Here is a 21,285-nt window from a genome sequence, read left to right as displayed (position 1 = left end):
GGGTTTATCAAATCAACGGGTAGGGTTTACTGGTTCAACTCTCCAATGCATAGCAATACCGGTTCATTCCACAAATTCTTCCTATCGGTTACAAAAACTCATTACAACAATATCAACAATATCACTACCGGATAATTGGCATCAATGACAAAAACATATCATTAATGCAGCCAACAATCTCAAAGAATTTTTTGTTACCTTTATGCCAAAGTAAAATCTAAGGCTTGAATCCTCCATTTTTGTTTTTTCTTTCTTTGGTGATAACAAGTTAAGATAAGGTAGAATTATTTAAGCGTAGTACAAAAACAATCAACTTCCATCCTTTGACATGCATCCTTCTTACTAATAGAGTCCTCCCCATTCTTATATCATGTGACCTATTATCATGGGGTTCCGGAGAGAAAGCTATCCTCACCTTCAGGATCTTTCAAGACTAAAAAAATTGTCACCTTCCCAATTAAACTTCTCTCTTCCAACAGATCAACTTTAATTTCTCCTAGCCAACTCATTACATTTATTTGTATAATATCTCATAATGACATATTTTAAGATAGCTATAGTAGACAAAAGGAGTGTTTTAAAATTCAATTTGTTGATACTAGTAACCAAACTTGGAAGAAAGAATAATAAAAATGGGAAGGTTCTTATCTATACTCACATGTTAGACTATGCAAAATAAATGATAACTCCATATCTAGTGTAATACAATCTAGGAAAGTGACTTTATATAGGATAAGTGAGAGAGGGGGATGCGGAAAATATAATGTACAAAGAGAGAACACTAACAATATCTAAGAATAGTAAATTTAAATCTAATAGAAGATGTCAACACACACACCATTGAGACTAATATTCATTTTATTAACCCAAATAATCTTAATTAATATATTATAGGATAATTTAAGAAAGATAATAGGAAAATAAAATCCTACACTAACACACCCCATTAAGCATAGCTTAGTTGTGTTAAAGGATGGTACCTAGCAAATATATCCTTATGATGTACACATGTACCTAAAAATTACCCCCCAAAGAGAAGAATCTCCAAGAGATAATACCCCTTCATTAGCCCTTCCTTGCAAATAGAGGAAAATACCACAAGAGTAAGAAATGAATAGGTATCCCTCCCAAAATATGAAGCCTCTTGCACCCCTAGAAAATATGTGAAAATAAAGATACATGCTTTATGTGAAGAGTTTAGTGAAACCAAAACTCAAGCAATAGAAAATATTTATGAATTATCCATGAATGAGGTCTCAAATGTTGTGCATGTGGACATCAATATGCTCAGTTCTCTAATGATGGATTTAGTTTTGTGATTATCACAACCAATGAGAAGATTATTATCCAAATAACATCAATAGTTACATTTATAGCCCCCTAATACTCAACCTCAATATAAGATAGATAAATTGTAGACTATTTCTTCAACTTGAACCAAGAAACAAATTGTAACCTGAAGTAGACTTGGTCTTAAGAGTCCCTTACCTAGTATGAATTTGTATATCCCATAAAGATGATATCAATGCTCCATGTGTAGTGCATCCCAAAACTAGTATCTTATATATAGTCGAGAATCTACTAAGCTACTTTCTAAAACAACTCAAAGGGCTCCTAAATGAATTAAGAGGCCATGGATATAGCATATGAAATGTCAAGATTCATATGAGTCATGTAGATGAGACTCCCCAAAAATTATCAATACAAAGGGACATTATTAAAGGGTGAAGCACATCGAGCCTCAATTTTGAATCCAAAAAGAACTTAGGAGTTAAAACAAGCCTATAGTCATCCATGTGAAATCTGAAGAGAAAATATAGAGCATACTTGGATAATGTGATGGTTTCCAAAAGTTGATTGAGATATCTCAATCTACATAATTTAATAATACAAAATCCCAAATGAATCATAAAATACCTATCTCATAGGGTGGTTTTCATTACTATGATGATGGATAACTTCTCATGACCAATATTTTGGAAATGAGTTGTTGTGTTGTGTTGTCATTAATGTCAATATGTGTTGTATATGGTACAAAAGTAAGTAATCTGATATTCTTGTGAGGTCTGGTGAATAAATTGAGGTGTTTTCAAAAGGTTGGTGTAGTGCAAGTTTCAATATGTAGAAAATAGTATTTGTGCGAGAAAGAGTTTTTAATGTCCCAATGGAAGAATGCTTTGTAGTCCTTGAGTATGTGAATATTATGGAGTGCAAATTTTTAATATAATTTTATGATCTATATATATTGTACTATCAAGTTTACAGGTCCTCTATTGCTTAGATGGTTGATTTGGTTGTTGCTATTTTTGGTAGTGGCTATTTGTGAAAACTAGTCCGTAGAATGATTGGTGGTTTTATGATTTGTGGATACAAGTGTTGTGGCTAAGAGGACATGTTTATTTGGTTTGTGCAATGTTCTAGTTTAGTTTTTTGGTGATGGTTTGATTGGCAAGAGAAGTTGTGGTGGTTTGAGTTTAGTTTTGTCAATTGGTTTAGTTTCTGGCTAATTATGGTGGTGTATCTTATCTAAATAATGCCCTTTTGGTCCAGATATTATTTGGTGGATGATTTTGAATATTTAAATGGGTCTCACCGTTGCATGTGTAGATCTACATTGAATTTTATGCATCGAAAGATGTTTTTGGGCCTACTAGTTGATATGCTACACTGTTTGTCTACACGTTTCTTTTGATGTCGACCTTGGAGGATGTATTAGTGTGTGTGGTTCATTGGAATTTCTTGAAAGGGATGTGTTGTGATGTGTTTGGGTCCCCTCTATCTCCTCGAGCAGATTGAAATGAATATTTTAGGTTTGGGTGGCCGAGTTTATGTAATTTTATATACTTTGTTTGTGGTTGACCTAGTTAAGGGTTTTAATGAATTATCTTGTATACATATATGTGTGGATGTGTGAGTTGAGTATGGGATGAATGAAAATTTATGTGAAGTGTATTGAATGATGCACAAGGAGATTTAGTATAGTAGAAGTGTGAAAGTTAGCTGTGGAGAGCTTTGAGACAACGTTTGAGATCAAATGTGTTTGCCATGATAATGGTCACCTAGCATAATGGTTCAAGGGAAATGTCATGATCAAGAGACCTTTTTTATTTTACCTCATTGATCCTCTATACCTACCAAAATATGTGTTCCTTTTGGCAACTAGTGCATTCATTTATATCTTGTCCTAAGATAGTGAGTCTCGATACTACAAGTCCTTTGTATCTTGACCTCAGGTTGTGTAACTTAGTTTTACAAGTCCTTTCAGGGGTGGTGAGCTCCTTTCCCTTTGGCCTAAAGATTGCAATAAATTATTCATATCATGAGTGTGATTATCACAATGGTTTTTCCTTGTTTACGGTTTTTTTTATGTAAATTTAGTGTTCATGTGTATGTTGTGCTTTCATGTTTCATAATTGAAATAATAAGTGTGGTTTGAAGTTTAATAGATTAGAAGTAAAGTGTTTTAAGGTCCAAAATGATTCACCCTCCCTCTCAGTCCCCTGGCATGTTCAATACAATAGGTCATCAACATAACGAACCAAAATAAGAATCAAATTGCTACAAACTGTAGACGATTGGATCCAAACAACAATGAGAGAACCAACAGTGAGAATTAAAGAATCCATCTTAGTACATCAGGCTTGAGGGGCATATTTTATGCCATTGATAGATTTATTTGAATCTACAAACCAAACAAATCTCCTAGATAAATCCATGTGCTTGCTACATTTATATCTCCTCCTCAAGCTCTCTATGAAGAAAAATATTCTTCACATCCATTTTGTGAACCTTTCATTGATGTGCTATAATAATAGAAACTGCAATCCAAATGGAGTTCCACTTGGCTATAGGTTGAAATCTCTTGAAGTAATGAACGCCAAGAACCTAACGTAAGACCATTACAATTAACCATGCCTTATACCTACCCACTAACCTACTTACTACAAATTTTGTATGATAGATCTACTTGCATCAAATAAGTTTCCTTTCCCTATGAATAAGGACAAGATCAAGTATGGTTCCTAATCAAGGAACTGTATACTCCACTTGGGAATACAAAATTCCTCTTGAAAATAATATGGGTCAAATGTAGTAGCAATGAAGACATGTGGAGACCTAGGAAGCTGTTAATAAGTTTTTTTGGTGTTTGATGGATTCTCAGTTTAATCAGCTGTAGTTGGCAGTCTCTACCGAGTCTAGAGTGCACATGAAGTCAAAAATTTGGAGAAGCATCAACCCTAAGTCTAAATGGTGACTCAGAGAGAACATAAGTGAATCCTCAAATCATGACTTTCAACATCTAAATTGAAGAAAGTATATTCTTCATCGAGACTCTTCCTAAGTGGATCTAAGTTCCTAGAAGATTTTTCATTAAGTCCAAGTGACTCTTATATAAAATAAAAGGTGTGGAAAAGTGATGATTAAAGCTTGAAGAGCCAATCTCAAAATAGTTATGATCACCTTACATGTAGTTGAGTGGATAAAATGTTAACGCTTTCCATAATTTGGATATCCTACAAATATCTAAGTCCTACTGTATAAATCCATGGCCTTATATTTCTCTATATGAATGTTGGCCCATGAGAGAAGAAAGAAAACATTAAGGTGCTTAAATGATAGTTTTAGACCATTCCAAGTTTCACAATGAATGACCCCCTTTAAGGTTCGATGAAGAATTAAATATTGGATACAACAAACATAATCAATAGCCTCTACCCAATAATATGGTATAAGAGATATAGATTGAATCATAAAATTCACCATTTCCTCTCATTTTCTTTTTGCAACATCATTCTAGTAAGGACTGTACTAAATGCTAGAAAACAATACTTTCTAAAGTGCAAAACTACTCAAAATGTGGTTGCCATATTCAACACCATTATCAATGCACAAAAAATTGTTGGCTTTGCTTAACTAAATTTCTCTATAAAATAATTGAAATTCTAAAAATTATCAAAGACCTCAAACTTTTGGTTGTAAAAATACTACCAAAGTTTACCAAGAAAAGTTATCAGTTAATTTTAATACATAAAAGAGTTGTCAGGGGGAATTACATCTGTTGACCAATTTATGATGCATGTTATGACACATCACAAGGCAACTTTGAATGGAGATAATGGAACCAAAATAGAATACCCAAGTTGGCGAGTGGAATACAATGAGCTTATGGTAGGTGGAAGGAATATATTGTTTTTAGCTTATGGAGTCATCATGGGATATGAGTGACATATTGGTGGTTCTAAATAATGATTTTGTAATTATCGTTTCATAGTTTCATGTATTATGTCTCCTATTTATTAGGTCCTTGAGATGGATGCTTTAATAGTGAATTTTGTAGGTACTCTTATGCTACCAAAATCACTCTGAAATTTGATAGAAATGCACATGTAAATTCTTAGAATATACAAGTGTATTGTTACATTTTACAATTTAATAATACATTTAGCTATGTTGGAGTGGGGCCCATTTTCTCCCAAAAGGATTTTCCCCACACAAATAACTTTGCTATCATATATTATTTTTTTTGTTTAATTCATTGTAACTATATGGTTACTTTAATATTTAAACATATCTCTTCTACTAGATTAGTGCGTAAAACATATCCCATACCTCTATTTTCTTTCAAGGAACATCATCCCCACCATCTATATCCACATCCTACAAGTCAATGGAGTCATCTTGGAATATGGGTGACACATTGGTGCCTCTAAATGATGATTTTGTAATTATCGTTTCATAGTTTCATGTATTATGTCTCATATTTATTAGGTTCTTGAGATTGATGTTTTAATAGCAATTTTTGTAGGTATTCTTATGCTACCAAAATCACTTTGAATTCTAATGGCAAACTCATTTAAATTCTTAGAATGTACAAGTGTATTGTTACATTTTACAATTTAATAATGCATTGATTTATGTTGGAGTGGGGCCCATTTTCTCCCAAAAGGATTTTCCCCACACAAATAACTATGCTATCACATATTATTTTTTGTGTTTAATTCATTGTAACTATATGATTACTTTAATATTTAAACATATATTTTCTCATAGATTAGTGTGGAAAAGATATCCCATACCTCTATTTTCTTTCAAGGAACATCATCCCCACCATCTATATCCACATCCTACAAGTCAATAAAAATAATCTCCCCTACACCCTTAAAGCCCCAAATGAGCACTTTAAGCTAGAGAGGGAAGGACAAACCGATCACTTAACAAATTCATCACAAGGGGAAAGAAGGACCACTTCCTTTTCTCTATTTAACTCTTTCTTCAAAAAATCCACCACAAAATACAAACCATTGACACTATTAGTGTTGTTATCAGCAAAAAACAAAGATTTCCCTATGCCACTTGCTAACAAAATGAGGATAAAACCTCATCTATGACCTTACACCTAAACAAATATATCCACAACTCCAATTTCTTTCTCAACAACAAGAAGTAATGAAGCAAACAAACCTTTCTGAAGAATACAAAAAGAAAAACTATGTGCCTCTATTGCGAATACATGTTGATGCATAGAGTAATCATGAGCCTTTTGGTTCGTGTCCAACTAGACATCCATAAACTTTTATTCCTCCTCATCATTAAAAGATCGATTCCACTCATCCTTGACCTTCCTAAATACATCGTTCCAACTATAATATGAATTCCATCCACCTATTCTACACCTTCCTATCTTTTCTTCCTTAACCCCACAAAACTTCTGTGGATTTCCCTATTAAACAAAATTTATTTAATGATTCAATATTTTTTTATGATCATCATGTATTAGTTAAAGAAAGTATATAATAGAAGTGAAGGTTAATGTGAAAAAGTGGTTAGTATTTAAGATAATCAAAATACAATTGGTAAATGTGTAGAAATAAACATAGAATAAAAAAAATCAAAACATATATGATAAGTTTACGTAGAATTGTATAATAATTTATAATCTTTCCACTTTTGTAGTAGTTTTCTCAATCATGTTACCTTTGATATATCACAATCAAAGTTGTTTTTAGATATTTATTTATCAATAAAATCACTATTTTTTGCTTATTGTTGGTAATTTTATAGTTGTACATGTGTTTACTTGCCTTTGGTACTTGTTTTTGTAATTTTGTAGTTGTTTCATAGTGAAAAATTATAGTAAGTTCATTCCTTTCTTAGGCTTAGACTTTAAAGTTAATTGTAAATAATTTTCATATTAACAAGCATTAATTATAAACTATATACATCTTAGTGTTGGTACATTTGGATTCTAATTTCACTAAAATAGATTAAGGTCATAAATGGTGTTATGAATCAACTATATTCTAGATTAAGCATGCACTTTATTAAATAGGTTTCATAAATACTTCACTAAAATTCATTTCAAAATAATTTATTAATTGAATTGAATTAAATCTATATTAATTGTGTGATCACTAATAGCATTATTTTAATCAACCTAGGTAAATAAAATTTATTACCTATACAATTATATGTAACATTTAAAATAAAAAATCTATGAAAATCACTCTCTTTTAAATTTTAGTACTCACCTCTTTAGTCCAATTTGTTCTAAAAGTGATCACTAATAAAATTATAGTTTGTAAGGTTGTTCCACCTAACATTCCTGTCCAAATTCCTTGTCATTTGAAGAAAAATAGCACCTCATATAAGACATTATAATATATTCTCTCACTTTCTAAATCAACCTATTATCCAAATATTTAAAAATTTCAAACTAAAAATTACATTCTTAAAAGTTAAACCAAATCAGTTTAACAAATTTCTAATTTTATAAGGTTTACATATAATTTCTTACCTTCACTCCAAGATCGAATTTGAAACCTAGCACACATCCTAAGGGAACCCCAATGATATAGTAGCAACCCACATTTATATAAGCCACAAGGGCTTGCCATCCACAACCAACAGCCACACCTAAAATCACATTTTGAATAGCTTACTGATTACAAAAATATATAAAATTAATGCATGCAATTTCATGAATGAAAATTTGAAAATTAAAAAACATTAAATGATAACCTGAAAGTACTGGTTGTACACCATTGAGGACAATAGATATAGCGAGAAATGGAGCAAGTTCTGATACAGCATCTGCTACTTCCTTCCCTTCAGTGAAGGCATAGCTCATCAAATTTCGTAGAATAATAACAGCAATGGCAAACATCAATGATATCAAGAAGGAGACCATGTTCACCATTACCACTGAAAATGTTGCTGCTCTTGGGTTCCCAGCACCAAGCTCATTGCCTACTCTAACACTAAATATATAACAAGACAACATAAAAATTATGAAATAAAAAATATATCATTTCTTTACAATGATATAAATCAATCTCTTAAAAAATGCATTGAAATCAAGTTAACTCACCTAGCAGCAGCATTAAATCCAACAGAGACCATGTATACCCCAAACAAAATTGACATAGTGCATGAAGAAAGATAAATGAATATCCAATTAAATAAATTAATTTTTCCCAAATGTGGGATCAACAAATCTAACCCGAGAAATTTTATTGATGGGAAACTTGTGGACTACATTTTAATATTATTTTAAGACCAAAAAGATCATTTTTCACTAGGAAGTGAAGGCAAAAGAAAAAATACCATATAGCCAATGAGTCCAAAGCAATTTCTGCATTTTTCAAGAGGCCAGCTATGAGAACAAGTATCTGGAAGTACCATGTTTCCAAACTGATATAAACAAAAACAAAATAACTTGATTCAGTAAATCTGATAAATCGTTTTTTTCCAAATTCTTGCATATTTGACATCTTTTCTAATTGAGCATGTAAATTAGAGGTAAGCAACCCATAAGTGTAATTTAGTTGATATGATATAAATTACATTATTATTAAAATTTAAGTATAAAATAAACTTAAAATATGGTTGTACTTAGATATTGAATTTCCCACCAATTTATTGGGGTTAAGCATTATAATATCATAGAATTGTGCTCCCGAAATTTCGGGAAAAAAAATCGGGAACCATGTGCACCTCCAACATGGTCTGACCAACTTTTCACCAACTTTTCAAAGCAGTTAAATATGATGATATTAGAGTGAATCTCAAAATTATAGCTGATTTCGATGTGTTTTGATATGTGAAATCGGGCCTTAAAGGTCGAAATAGGACATAATTAGGGTTTATGATTAAATGATTTATTCGAGGAATAAAATAAAAAGGGGTACACTTAGGGTAAAGGGCCCAACTTTATGATGTGGAGAGTGATGAAATATCACTTTAAATTTAAATGATTTATTGGAGGAATAAAATAAAAAGGGGCACACTTAGGGTAAAGGGCCCAACTTTATGATGTGGAGAGTGATGAAATATCACTTTAAATTTAATTAAATATTTAAAAGGAAATTACAATGCAAGCTGTAAACACACTAAGACGGGTGCTAAACTAAGTGTGAAATTGTACCACCCTAGTAAGGGTGTACAATTTATGACACTACATTTAGCCCCCACTTTAGTGGTCATATGACACTACATTCATATGCAAGATAAAGCAAAGAAAAACAAACATTCATGAAAAAGGATATATCCACAAGTTGTTAGATGAAGCCCCCAACGGTATCTGCAGTACATAGTTAGGAACCGCACCCTACAAAACCACATGTTAGATAAAATAACAAAATCACCTAAATGCTTACTAAGGAAGGTGATGAAAATTTGAGGGTGGCTATATGCCCCCCCCTATTTCAGCATACAAATTTTAGTGAGGTGAAACAAGGTATCATGTTTACCACATCGAATTGTGAAAGAAGATTGATGACAAATGCTCACAATAATATTTAATACAAGATCAAAAACTAAGAGAGAATCATTTGGTAAGAAAGAGAACTAAACCTCAATTCCAACACAACAAAGAGTGTGAGGATTTGAAATTTCTCTAACACAAGATGAAAGATTTAAATGGAAACATATGCAAGAGATATAATCCAAAAATCCAACTCCATAAAGGCAATAGAAAAAGAATGGAGGATTGAAATGACATCAAAGAGATTATTTATAGCAACACTCTTCTAAAAGAAGGCAAGAGATCCTTATCAGGGACATGCACATTCACAAAATAGAAGGGTTTATTATAAAAGATACTTCTCAATGAAGAAAAGAAATTGATGAATAATCAAAGACTTCCAACACCAAGGAGAAGGTCCCAAATAAGGATATGCACTTAAGATCCCCATTAGGGATTCTCATTCCAACATGAGAGAAGGGATTCAAATAAGAATAGACCTCTACAATCAATAAGAAATCCTTATAGAAGACACTAATTCACAAAGGGGAAATTTTAATCTTAAGAAGGAAAGATGTTTGAAATCACTCTTGCTCCATATATAGGGATAAGAGATGAGATAGAAATAAGCTATTATGTTGCTTCCAAAAGTATGATTGCATGTGAAATTGTACCATCATGAATGACAATGAGCACCCAGTAAGTGAGCTACCAATGTCACATAATGATGAGCAAGACAATATCCATTAATGTTATTTAAAGACATGATAGATGTAATGAGTTATTTGAATATGACATGCTAAATGCTCTACTATAAGTGAGATTAAAAACATGTATAATATGATGAATGTTAAAAACTTTTTAGAAAGAGAGAATTTTATAGGAGAAGAATAGGCCACTAAGTCATACTTTTCTTGAACACACTAAATCTAAGGATAGGGATAAGTGTAATTTATTAGAGCCTTATTCCTAGAAGAAAGGATTTTAGAATGAGTAGAAGATATAGTCTCATAAGTGGGATTAGAAATCTCTTGAGGAGATCCATAAAGAGATTTGTTCATCACTAAGATTTCCTTATGAGGTGGATAAGTGTTGAAAGAAGTAGAAGATAATTTAATTCAGGTGAGGTCATCATCACTACTAAATATAGCATTCACATTGAGAGATGGTATTTTAGATGCTTTGGTGGGATTAGAAGGATTATATCCAAGTCCAAATGAAGCTTAATGTGTGTTATTTTCTAAAGGAACTTTAATTCCTTGTTAATTTGCACCACAACCATTGGCATCATGGCCACTCTTAGCTAAAATGTGAAAACCGGGACTATAAAGGGATGCCAAATTAGAAAGAGATGGTGAAGCCTCATAGGTCTTAGTACTATATGAATTAGAGGAAGGATTTGAAAAATTTATCTAAATTAGAATCAGCCACAAAGTGGTTACTTAGTTGTTTGGACAAAGTGGGTTGCTCTTTAGGTTCCTTCTTAGATTTCTCCTTCTCAGTCTTAGATTTTTTCCAAGATACTCTATACTCTCCTACAAAATTAGGGTTAAAGTCTAGAGATCCCCAATCATCATCTGAGAGCACTCCTTCAGGAGAAAAGATGTCTTTGGGAGAAGATTTTGATAGAGTAGAATAATTTGGAGTATTAGAAGGACCAAGATCATCAAAGGAAATAGATGGATTTGAAGAAGTAGAAGGATTGGGAGTAGAATGGGAAGTAGTTGAACAAGAAGATCTAGACTTTAATGATTCTTGAATATTGGTATCAGCTAATAAGGTGTATGTCATATTGTTATAAATGAGTTTGACTTGCCTATGCAAATTTGAGGGTGATGGTATGATGAAAGAATAAGTATCTGGTAGATCACTGAGAGGGGGGGTGAATCAGTAAGTAGAAAAATTGATATAAACTTTCCCAAACTTCAAACTCAACCACTCAAAGTAAACTTATCAATGAAATACCACTGTCAAGATCAATACTCATAAGAATACTGGTTGACTGTCACAACAACTTAACAGTAAACAACATCGAACTTGTAAACATCCAAATTCTTCATCAAATGTCAACTTACTTCATTTCTCAATGCTTCCAGCTATCATGTCTTATCAAAAATAGTTAAATAAAATTAACAGTAAGATCATAACCATAAAAACATTCTCCACTTGACACAAGTATTTATACGTGGAAAACCCAAATAGGTAAAAACCACTGTGAGATAGGACTCACAAAAAAATATTTGAACTCTTCTAAAGTTTTCCCTGTTAGGAGCTAAGCACATTAAAGATTTTATAAAAAGTCCTGTTAAGAATTGATCCTGTTAGGAATCACCCGGTTAAGGATTGACTACAAATGCCAAATGCCTTGTTAGAAGCAAATACCTGTGAGGAGTAACCTTAGTAGAGGATTTGAGAATCCAGTCTAATGGACCACCTTGCTAGATGATTTAATAAGTAACCAAGCTTGTTAGGGCTTACCCAGTTAGGGGATTTTAAAGCTACTGTGATTGTTAGAAAACAATAGGAGTTTCTTGATATGTTTGAATAGCACTACATTTGTTTGATTAGATCCATTTAAGCTTCTATTTGCCTTTACTCAAACTGCAGACTCAATCTCCGGTTAGGCAACCACACACTCAACTGATTTCTACCAATTATCGCCAACACCAAAATAAAACAACTTTATCGACCTTAAATATAAATTAATTAGGTTGGTAACATAACAAAGATCTAATCTTCTCATCGATATTACAAAAAAGTCGGTACTGTTACAAGCTAGGGTTGCCATTGCACCAAAAGATTGACCTGTCAATGCTCGATACAACCACTAGACTTACAGAATCCACAGGAGGTTGTTAAACCATGTCAGAAATCTTCATGAGGGATGCTGGTTCACTGCCAACAATCCCCCTCCCAGCATCACTTGTCATGGCCTATGTGATTCGAACCTATGACCAAGCTCTGATACCACTTGTTACAAGCTAGGGTTGCCATTGCACCAAAAGATCGACCTGTCAATGCCCGATACAACCACTAGATATACAGAATCCATAGGAGGCTATTAAACCATGTTGTGAATCTTCACAAGAGACGCTGGCTCATTGCCAACAGGTACAAACATGACCATTGGATTTTATAGCAATCTCTACATATCAATCAAGAAAACCTCAACTTCTCCTTGATTACTGCTTCATTGAGCTTAGTAACTCATCACGTGCTTTGCATTAGATGCAATACACTTTTCTCATTCCCTAGACCAACAAACAAATGTGCCAAAACATTTGAACTTGTCTTCATACAATGATCTTACGTGTCACCATCATTATTACTCAACATCAGATCATAAACCAACATAACCAATTCAACAACCTTAATCCGTTAGGATTTAGCAAAAAAAAAAACCGAGGGTTTACTGATTACATAACATAGAAAGGGTTTAACCTTATACTCCGATTACCAGTTCAACTTAAAAACTCACATACCGGTTTACAATAACCATCACAAATTTCTTCCTACCGGTTACAAGATAATATCAACAATAACAACAATATCATTATTACTAGTTCAATTGACATCAATGACAACATAACATATCATTAATGCAATCTTCATGCAAATGCCAACAATCTCCCCCTTTGGCATTGATGGCAATACAAATATCAACACCATTGTTTCTTGCTATGATTGTGAATAGGAATCCTAGTTTACATTACCTAATATTCACATGCTCTCTTTTTCTTTAGTCTGTCACTGGTTTTCTGTTTCATAATCACATAATTCTTGTCCCCCTTTGACAACAATGCCAAATTGAAAGTAAAACATGTAATGCCAAATTTTCACTGTGCATCAACAACACACTGCAACTGGATTCTCCCCATGTGGAATACATCCACTTGTACATCAACCCTTGCAAAATTTTGCATGTAATTCAGGGACTGATGTAATCAGCATTATGCTCAACTAACTTCATGAAGAGGGACAACCCCTAATTGACTTCTAAGATACTCAAAAGTAGCCTTAGGCAGAGGTTTGGTAAAAATATCTGCAAGCTGCTCCTTGGTAGAAACATGCTCTAGGATGACATCTTTACTCTGAACTTTTTCCCTGAAGAAATGATACTTCAATTAAATGTGCTTGGTTTGTGCGTGCAAAACATGATTCTTGGAAATATTTATGGCACTTGTATTATCACATAAAATCTTTATAGGTTCTGAAATCTTCAACTTAAAACCTTCCAAAATGTGCCTCATCCAATTAGCCTATGTGCAATTCATATAACTTGCAACATACTCAGCTTCAACAGTAGATTGTGAAGTACAACTCTTCTTTTTACTACTCCATGAAACAAGCCTTCCTCTAAGCAAAAATGCTCCACTGGTTGAGCTTTTTCGAACATTAACATTTCCTGCCCAATCAACATCTGTATATGCTTTCAAATCAAAGTTTCCTCTATATGGATACCATAATCCATAGTCAACAGTACCTTTCAGGTATCTAAAGATTCTCTTGGTTGCTATCAGGTGTGTTTCCTTAGGATTCTTTTGGAATCTAGCAACTATGCCTACTGCATGGGCTATGTCTAGTTTGCTGTGAACAACATAGTGTAATTTGCCAATCATTGACCTATATTCCTTCTCATCAACAGACTTAGATTCATCTTCCTTGGACAACTTACAACCTGTAAACATTGACTGTGTCCCAACTGGTTTACAGTCACTCATGGCAAAAGTCTTCAAAACCTCTTTCACATACTTAGATTGAGTAATGAAAATACCATTCTTCATTTGTTGTATCTGTAAGCCTATGAATTTTTTTATTTCCCCTACTAAAGACATTTCAAACTCATTTTTCATTTCATCAGCAAAATTGTTGCTCATGACATCATTACCTCTAAAAATAATATCAACAAATACCTCCCTAACCAGTATTTCATCTCCTTTAGACTTGAGATATATGATACTATCATCATTGGTTCTCAGAAAACCTATCTTCATTAGATGTGTATGAAGCCTTTCATACCATGCTCTGGGTGCTTGCTTTAATCCATATAAATCCTTATATAATCTGCATACCATGTATTTCTCATCAATCAAAGCATAACCATCTGGCTACTCTATGTATACCTCTTCTTCTAATATCCCACCGAAAAATGCAGACTTAACATCCATCTGATATACCTTGAATTTCTTATGGGCTGCAAATGCAAGTAAAGTTCTGACACCTTCCAATCTTGTTATTGGTGCAAATTTTTTGCCATAATCTTCTCCTTCTTCTTGTACATAACCTTTGCAGACTAATCTTGTCTTCTTGCGAACTACAACACCATCTTCATTCAACTTGTTCTTGTATACCCACTTAGCACCTATAACATTCTTATTTACAGGTTGGGGTACTAGGGTCCAAGTTTTGTTCTTCTCAATTTGAACCAATTCCTCCTCCATAGTTTTAACCAAATGATCGTCATCAAATGCCTCCTTAGCAGTTCTTGGTTCAATAGTGGAGATCATGCAAGAATTCTCTCCGATTCTTCTTTTGGTTATTACTCCAACATCCTTATCTCCAATAATCTACTCAAGATTGTGATTCAATCTCACATATCTAGGAATAAAATGATAATTATCTTCAGGTTCAACTTCTTTGTTGTCATCATCTTTTGAATTAATTTGTTCCATTTGGACAAGTGCATCAGAATTTTCTTTGCCAGTTTCAGATTTCATAGTTTCTGGTTCCAAAAATAAAATACAAGTATCTTCATCCTTTTTCTCTAAATTGGTTCCTTCTTTTACTTCAGGAAATTCATCGACTCAAACATCAACAATCTCAACAATTCTCTATGTCTGGTTGTTAAAATATTTGTAGGCCTTACTCTTGGTGGAATAGCCAAGAAATATACCTTCATCACTCTTAGCCTCAAATTTTCTAATGTAATCGCCTCTCTTAATAAAACATTTTCTTCCAAATATCTTAAAATAGCTAACATTAGGTGATCTTCCATACCAATATTCATAAGGAGTCTTTTCCTTACCTCTCTTTACCAGAACCTAGTTCATTGTGTAGATAGTTGTGTTGCCAGCTTCTTTCCAAAAGGTTTTCGCTACACCTCCTTGTATCAACATTGTTCTAGCAGCTTCAACAACTGATCATTTATTTCTTTCTGTGATGCCATTCTACTATGGTGTCCTTGGTGCAGAAAGCTTTCATTTGATACCATTCTCTTCACAGTACCTAGTGAATTCCACAGAAGTAAATTCAATGCCATGATCTGTCCTCAGACATTTTATCTTCATACTGCTCTCTTTCTCAGGTAAGACCCGGAAACCTTGAACTTGCCCAAATCTTCAGTCTTATCTTTTAAGAATGTGACCCACATCATCCTTGAAAAATCATCAGTGAGAATCATGAAATATCTTTCACCTTGAATTCTTTTTGTTCTTATTGGTCCAAAAAGATCTATATGAACCAAATATAATAATTGCTTTGCTAAGAAGGATCTTCTTTTGAAAGTTGAAGAAGTTGTCTTTCCTATCTAGCATTCTTTGCAAATAGCATTAACTGGTTTGTCTAGCTGAGGAAAACCTCTCATTGTCTTGGACTTACACACTTTAACAATGTTATCAAAGTTTATATGACAAAATATCCTATGCCAAAGCTAGCTATCATCTATTTTTGCAATAAAATAGTTGCTAACTTTAGAATTGAGATGAAAGAGGTTACCTTTAGTTTGCTTCCTGGTTGCAATCAATTCACCTTTGTTGTCAAATATTTTCAATATGCCATTTTTAAACTCCAGTGAGTATCCTTTGTCATTAAGTTGTACCACACTCAGAATATTGTGCATTAGACCTTCAACCCAGTAGACATCATCTACACTACTTTTCCCATTAAGAGAAATAACTCTCTTACCTTTAACCATGTAGGGTGAGTCATTTCCAAATCTAACAACACCGCCATCAAAATCTTTCAAGGAAAGAAATTTGCTTTGATCACCAGTCATATGATGTGAACAACCACTATCAATGATCCAATCAATAGAGTTATCCATCCTGTATACTAATGCCTTCTGGTCTGATATCTCTTCCTTAATAACTACAAACACAATATCTTCACTAGCATCATCATCAGATTCTTCATCAGTGATACCACTATCAATAGTAATAAGACAATCTCTCTTGCCTTTACCTTTATACTTCTTGAATTTGTCTCTCTTGTGTTCATTTTCACCATTAGGACAATTGGTTGCTATATGACCAATCTTGTTGCATGCAAATTTTTTTAAAGGTAGTTTAACTCTATATTTACCAGTGCCTCTAGGCAATCGCTTTGCCAACAATCCTTCAAGCTCCACTAAACTATCTTCATCATCAACACCTCTGCTGGATCTAGATTCATAGCTATGACTAGTATCTCTACTTTTTCTCACAGATGGGTTAGAAATAGAAGCTCTAAATGCAGACTCAGATTTCTGTACACTACCATCATAACTATTTAGTTCAAAAGCAGTAAGCTTCAAAATGATGGAGTCAAGAGTTACCTTAGTTTTGTCAATGGAATTCAACTCCTGAATAGTTGCAACTTGAATAGCATAGATCGGTAGCCGGGTTCTCAGTACCTTACTAATTACTATGGCATCTTCCACTTTCCCTCCTGCACTCTTAATTTCACCAACTATCTCTTTTATCCTTTGACCATACTACAGGGTATTCTCACCTTCAGACATTTTCATGTCATCAAACTTGCCTCTTTGATGGGTTGGTTCTTGGGATAGACTAGCCTAGTCTATGCTCTTGGATCCTTTCCTTTGATCACCTAGTGTTCTCTACACACCCTAGGGTCTCTACGACTTCCCTTGCTTGAGGAATCCCCTGACCTTGCCCAATTCCACCCACCAATGAGTTGCAATGCTCCTCCTAAGGTCTCACCTACTCATGAGACTCAAAACCCCTTACTATGGCTAATAAGGGCTATGCTTGTTATACACCTTCCCAGGTCTTAGAAAGGTCATACTAGGTCTAATTCATGGTCTTTCCACCCATTCATGTGCCCCCAAGAGGTTTCAGGCCTTCAACCCCTTACTGATTTCACTATTTTGTGTTTTGGCTACAAAATAGGGCTACAAGGATTAGGACCAATTACGCCTCCTAAATGGTCTTCTAGGGCTCCCTCTCACAAATGATGCACAAACAACCCAAACTCCCAAAATGGACTACAATTCATTTGGCAAGGGCTCAAGGATTTCTTTGGTTTTGGGCCTCCAAGTGGTCGTACAGTGCCTAGGGCAAATTTTGGGGTTTTTAAGGGTTTTGTGAGGGTTTTTCTGGTCTGCCTAGGTCAGAGTGAAGGTTTTGTGTTTTAGCCATGTTGTTTGGATTGGTTGTGACTTCCCCTTCACATCAATGGTGCTTCACACACTCCTCTACACCTCCTCCAAAGGGTCCACTCTCCTTTGACCAACCTTGCTCTTCAAGACCTCTACGACAACAACCATTCCTAACCAAGCACTGTCTAGTCTCGCCTAGGAATGGGTCTTCAAATGGCTTCCTTGCATTTTCAAGGGACCTACTTGCATGGAACTATGATACAAGGTCTCTACTCTCATTCCCCATGGTTTCATGGTGATTCCACAATGGGGAATGGAGTTATGACTTCATTTGCACAAACCAGTCCAAACTAGACAGTGACAATGCAATTTACAAAATATTTACAAACACACACAACTGGAAAATAAAAACCTAATCTAATTGCTCATAGCGAAATTATTTACACCATGAAAGACATTCCATGTAGGTTTTCTCACAAATCAATCCATTAGTTTTCTCGGTAACTTCATTCAAACTGACTGGTAACCCAAAAACAGTCACAGTCAAGCTTTTCTTCCTTGGGCCATACAATGTCTGACATCCAACCATTTAATTTAGGGTTTGTAACATCTTATACTACCCATACCTTAGTTGGTGTGCCAAATTTATGGTTTTCCACGCCAACCTAAGGATTTTGGCCTCCTGTTGGAAAAGTTGCTTGACAACTTTTAAAAGTTGTCATGCAACTTTTCCAACTTTTGAGCAACTTTCCCAATGTTTCTTTTCATGACTCCTAGACCCACATTGGGCCAACCTAAGGACACCACCATGCTATGAAGGACCCCCCCTAAACACCACAAAGACACACATACCCTCCATTTTCAAGAAAATCTCAATCTTGACTTATGACCCCTAAGATCTGCACTAGGACCCTAACTAGGACCTATGAGCCCATGGCTCATTATTTAATGTACAATGGCTTCATATGAAGCATAACATGAATAAAAAAAGAAGGAGGGAGAGCTTGGAAGGGTGCTCCTACACCATACTCCCCCTATGCACACAACTAAGAAAAAGAAGGGATGAGAGTCGGGTCTATTCCAAGTGTCTTGAACTTGCTCTCCTCCACCCAAGTAGCTTCAGATATTGGTTGCTTTGCCCATTTCACTAAGTGCTCCATGTAGACCTGGTTTCTAGTATACTTCTTCACCCTTGACTCCAATATCTCCTCTGCTATAGGCTTCTTCACTTGAGGTAAGGTACTCACATCCAAGTCTTGTAGTACCTTGGCTTGGTTCTTAGTCTTCCTTGTTATCTCTCCCTTGTACATTACCAGATCAACAACATTGAAGACTGGTGAAATGGCTAAGTCTGAAGGTAAATCAACCTTATAAGCATTCTCACCATATTTTTCTAGAATTTCACAAGGTCCTACCCTCTTCATTTGCAGTTTGGTAGGCTTACCACTTTGCATCCTAGCTTTGCTCAAATGGACCATCACATAGTCAACCACCTTGAACTGTACTTCTCTCCTTTTCTCATCAATTTTGGCTTTTAGCTTTTGAATGGATTCAAGGATGGCCTTCTTAACTTTCTCTTGGACTTCCTTAATGGTTTGAGTGAAGTCCTCTGCTTGACCACTCTTCATCTCCAAAGTACCAAGGTCTCTCAACCACATACTCCTCTTGGATGTCTACCATAAACAACCTCAAAAGGGCTTCTACCAGTGGTCCTATTCACACTGTCATTATATGCATACTCTGCTTGTGGAATGACTAGATCCCATGTCTACCCATACTCTTTAGTTGGACACCTCAACAAATTGCCTAACACTTTATTGATGACTTCAGGTTGACCATCTGTCTATGGATGGTAAGCTGAGCTAAATGACAAGTTAGTTCCTAGTCTCCTCCATAATGTTTGCCAAAAATGACCCATGAACTTGTTGTCCCTTTCCGAAACAATGCTTAAAGAGAGTCCATGAATCCTAACAATCTCTTTGAAGAAGAGATGTGCAACATAGCTAGCATCATGTGTAGTATTACATGGAATGAAATGACTCATCTTGGAAAATCTATCTACTACCACATAGATGTTGTCCATACTTGTTTTAGTCTTGGGAAGTCCTACTACAAAGTCCATGCTTATACATTCCCAAGGTCTGTTAGGGACCGGAAATGGTTGATAGAGACCAGCATTGCTTGATCCTCCTTTTGCTCTTTGACACACTCCACATTGCTCTACATACCTCTTCACATCTCTTGGCAACTTTGGCCAATAGTAGTACCTCTATACTAAGTCTAGGGTCTTATTAATCCCAAAGTGTCCACTCAAACTGCCATTATGTTTGTCTTGGATGAGATTCTCCCTCATGGATCCTCTTTGTACACACAACTGATTATCCTTGAACAAGAGACCATTTTTGAGAGTGTAATGTACATACTCACCATGGAAATGGTTCTCAAACTCCTTGCAAACCTTGTAAGTTGATGAGAAGTCTTCATCTCCTTCATAGAGGTCTTTGAAACCTTCTATTCCTATGCTCTACAACTGTAGTTCTTGAACTGTCAACAATTTTATGCTTAAGGCATCTGCCACCTTGTTAAGTTGCCCCTTTTTATGCTTGATGGTGAAGGTGAAGGATTGGAGGTATTCCATCGATTTCAGATGTCTATTGCTTAGCTTCTCTTGAGTGTTGATGTAACTCAATGCCCGATTGTCTGTGAACACCACAAATTCCTTTGGGAGTAGGTAACACCTCCATTTCTTTAGAGACTGCACTAATGCATAGAACTCTAGGTCATAGGCTGAGTGCTTCTTCTTTGTTTCATTAAGCTTCTCACTGAAAAATGCCACATGTCTTCCCTCTTGACTCAATACACCCCCTACTACAATTCCACTTGCATCACACTCCAAGGTGAATAGCTTATCAAAAGTAGGTAGGAGTAGGATAGGTTTTGTGGCTACTTCTTGCTTCAACATTTGAAATGTTTTGTCAGCCTGCTCAGTCCATTTTAACTTAGTTTAAAGGCCTTCTTTTATGGTGTCAAGGACTGGTGCACATATGCCACTAAAGTTCCTCACAAACTTCCTATAGAATTGAGCTAATCCATGGAAACTCTTAATTTCAATCCCTGTTTTAGGTGCAAGCCAATTCAAGATTGCCTCCACTTTGCTTGGATCCATTTTCAAGGTTTCCTTTGACACCACAAATCCTAAGTAGACCAGCTCTTGCTTCAAGAAGTG

At 34.8% G+C, this 21,285-nt stretch overlaps 1 protein-coding gene across 1 annotated transcript in view; it reads right to left on the bottom strand.

Moving 5' to 3' along the window:
- Positions 1-21,285, bottom strand: part of LOC131030857 (protein DETOXIFICATION 40) — a 106,555-nt gene that overhangs the window by 7,910 nt on the left and 77,360 nt on the right. Inside the window, 5 exon segments of the mRNA XM_059218616.1 lie at positions 7,530-7,640; positions 7,796-7,914; positions 8,020-8,258; positions 8,369-8,425; positions 8,605-8,691. Of these exon segments, the coding sequence (XP_059074599.1) occupies positions 7,530-7,640; positions 7,796-7,914; positions 8,020-8,258; positions 8,369-8,425; positions 8,605-8,691 (613 nt within the window).

Source organism: Cryptomeria japonica, chromosome 4 (assembly GCF_030272615.1).
Source record: "Cryptomeria japonica chromosome 4, Sugi_1.0, whole genome shotgun sequence".
NCBI classification, from domain to species: domain Eukaryota; kingdom Viridiplantae; phylum Streptophyta; class Pinopsida; order Cupressales; family Cupressaceae; genus Cryptomeria; species Cryptomeria japonica.
The sequence above is the reverse complement of the archived record's forward strand: the minus strand, read 5'-3'. Positions and strand labels throughout refer to the sequence as shown.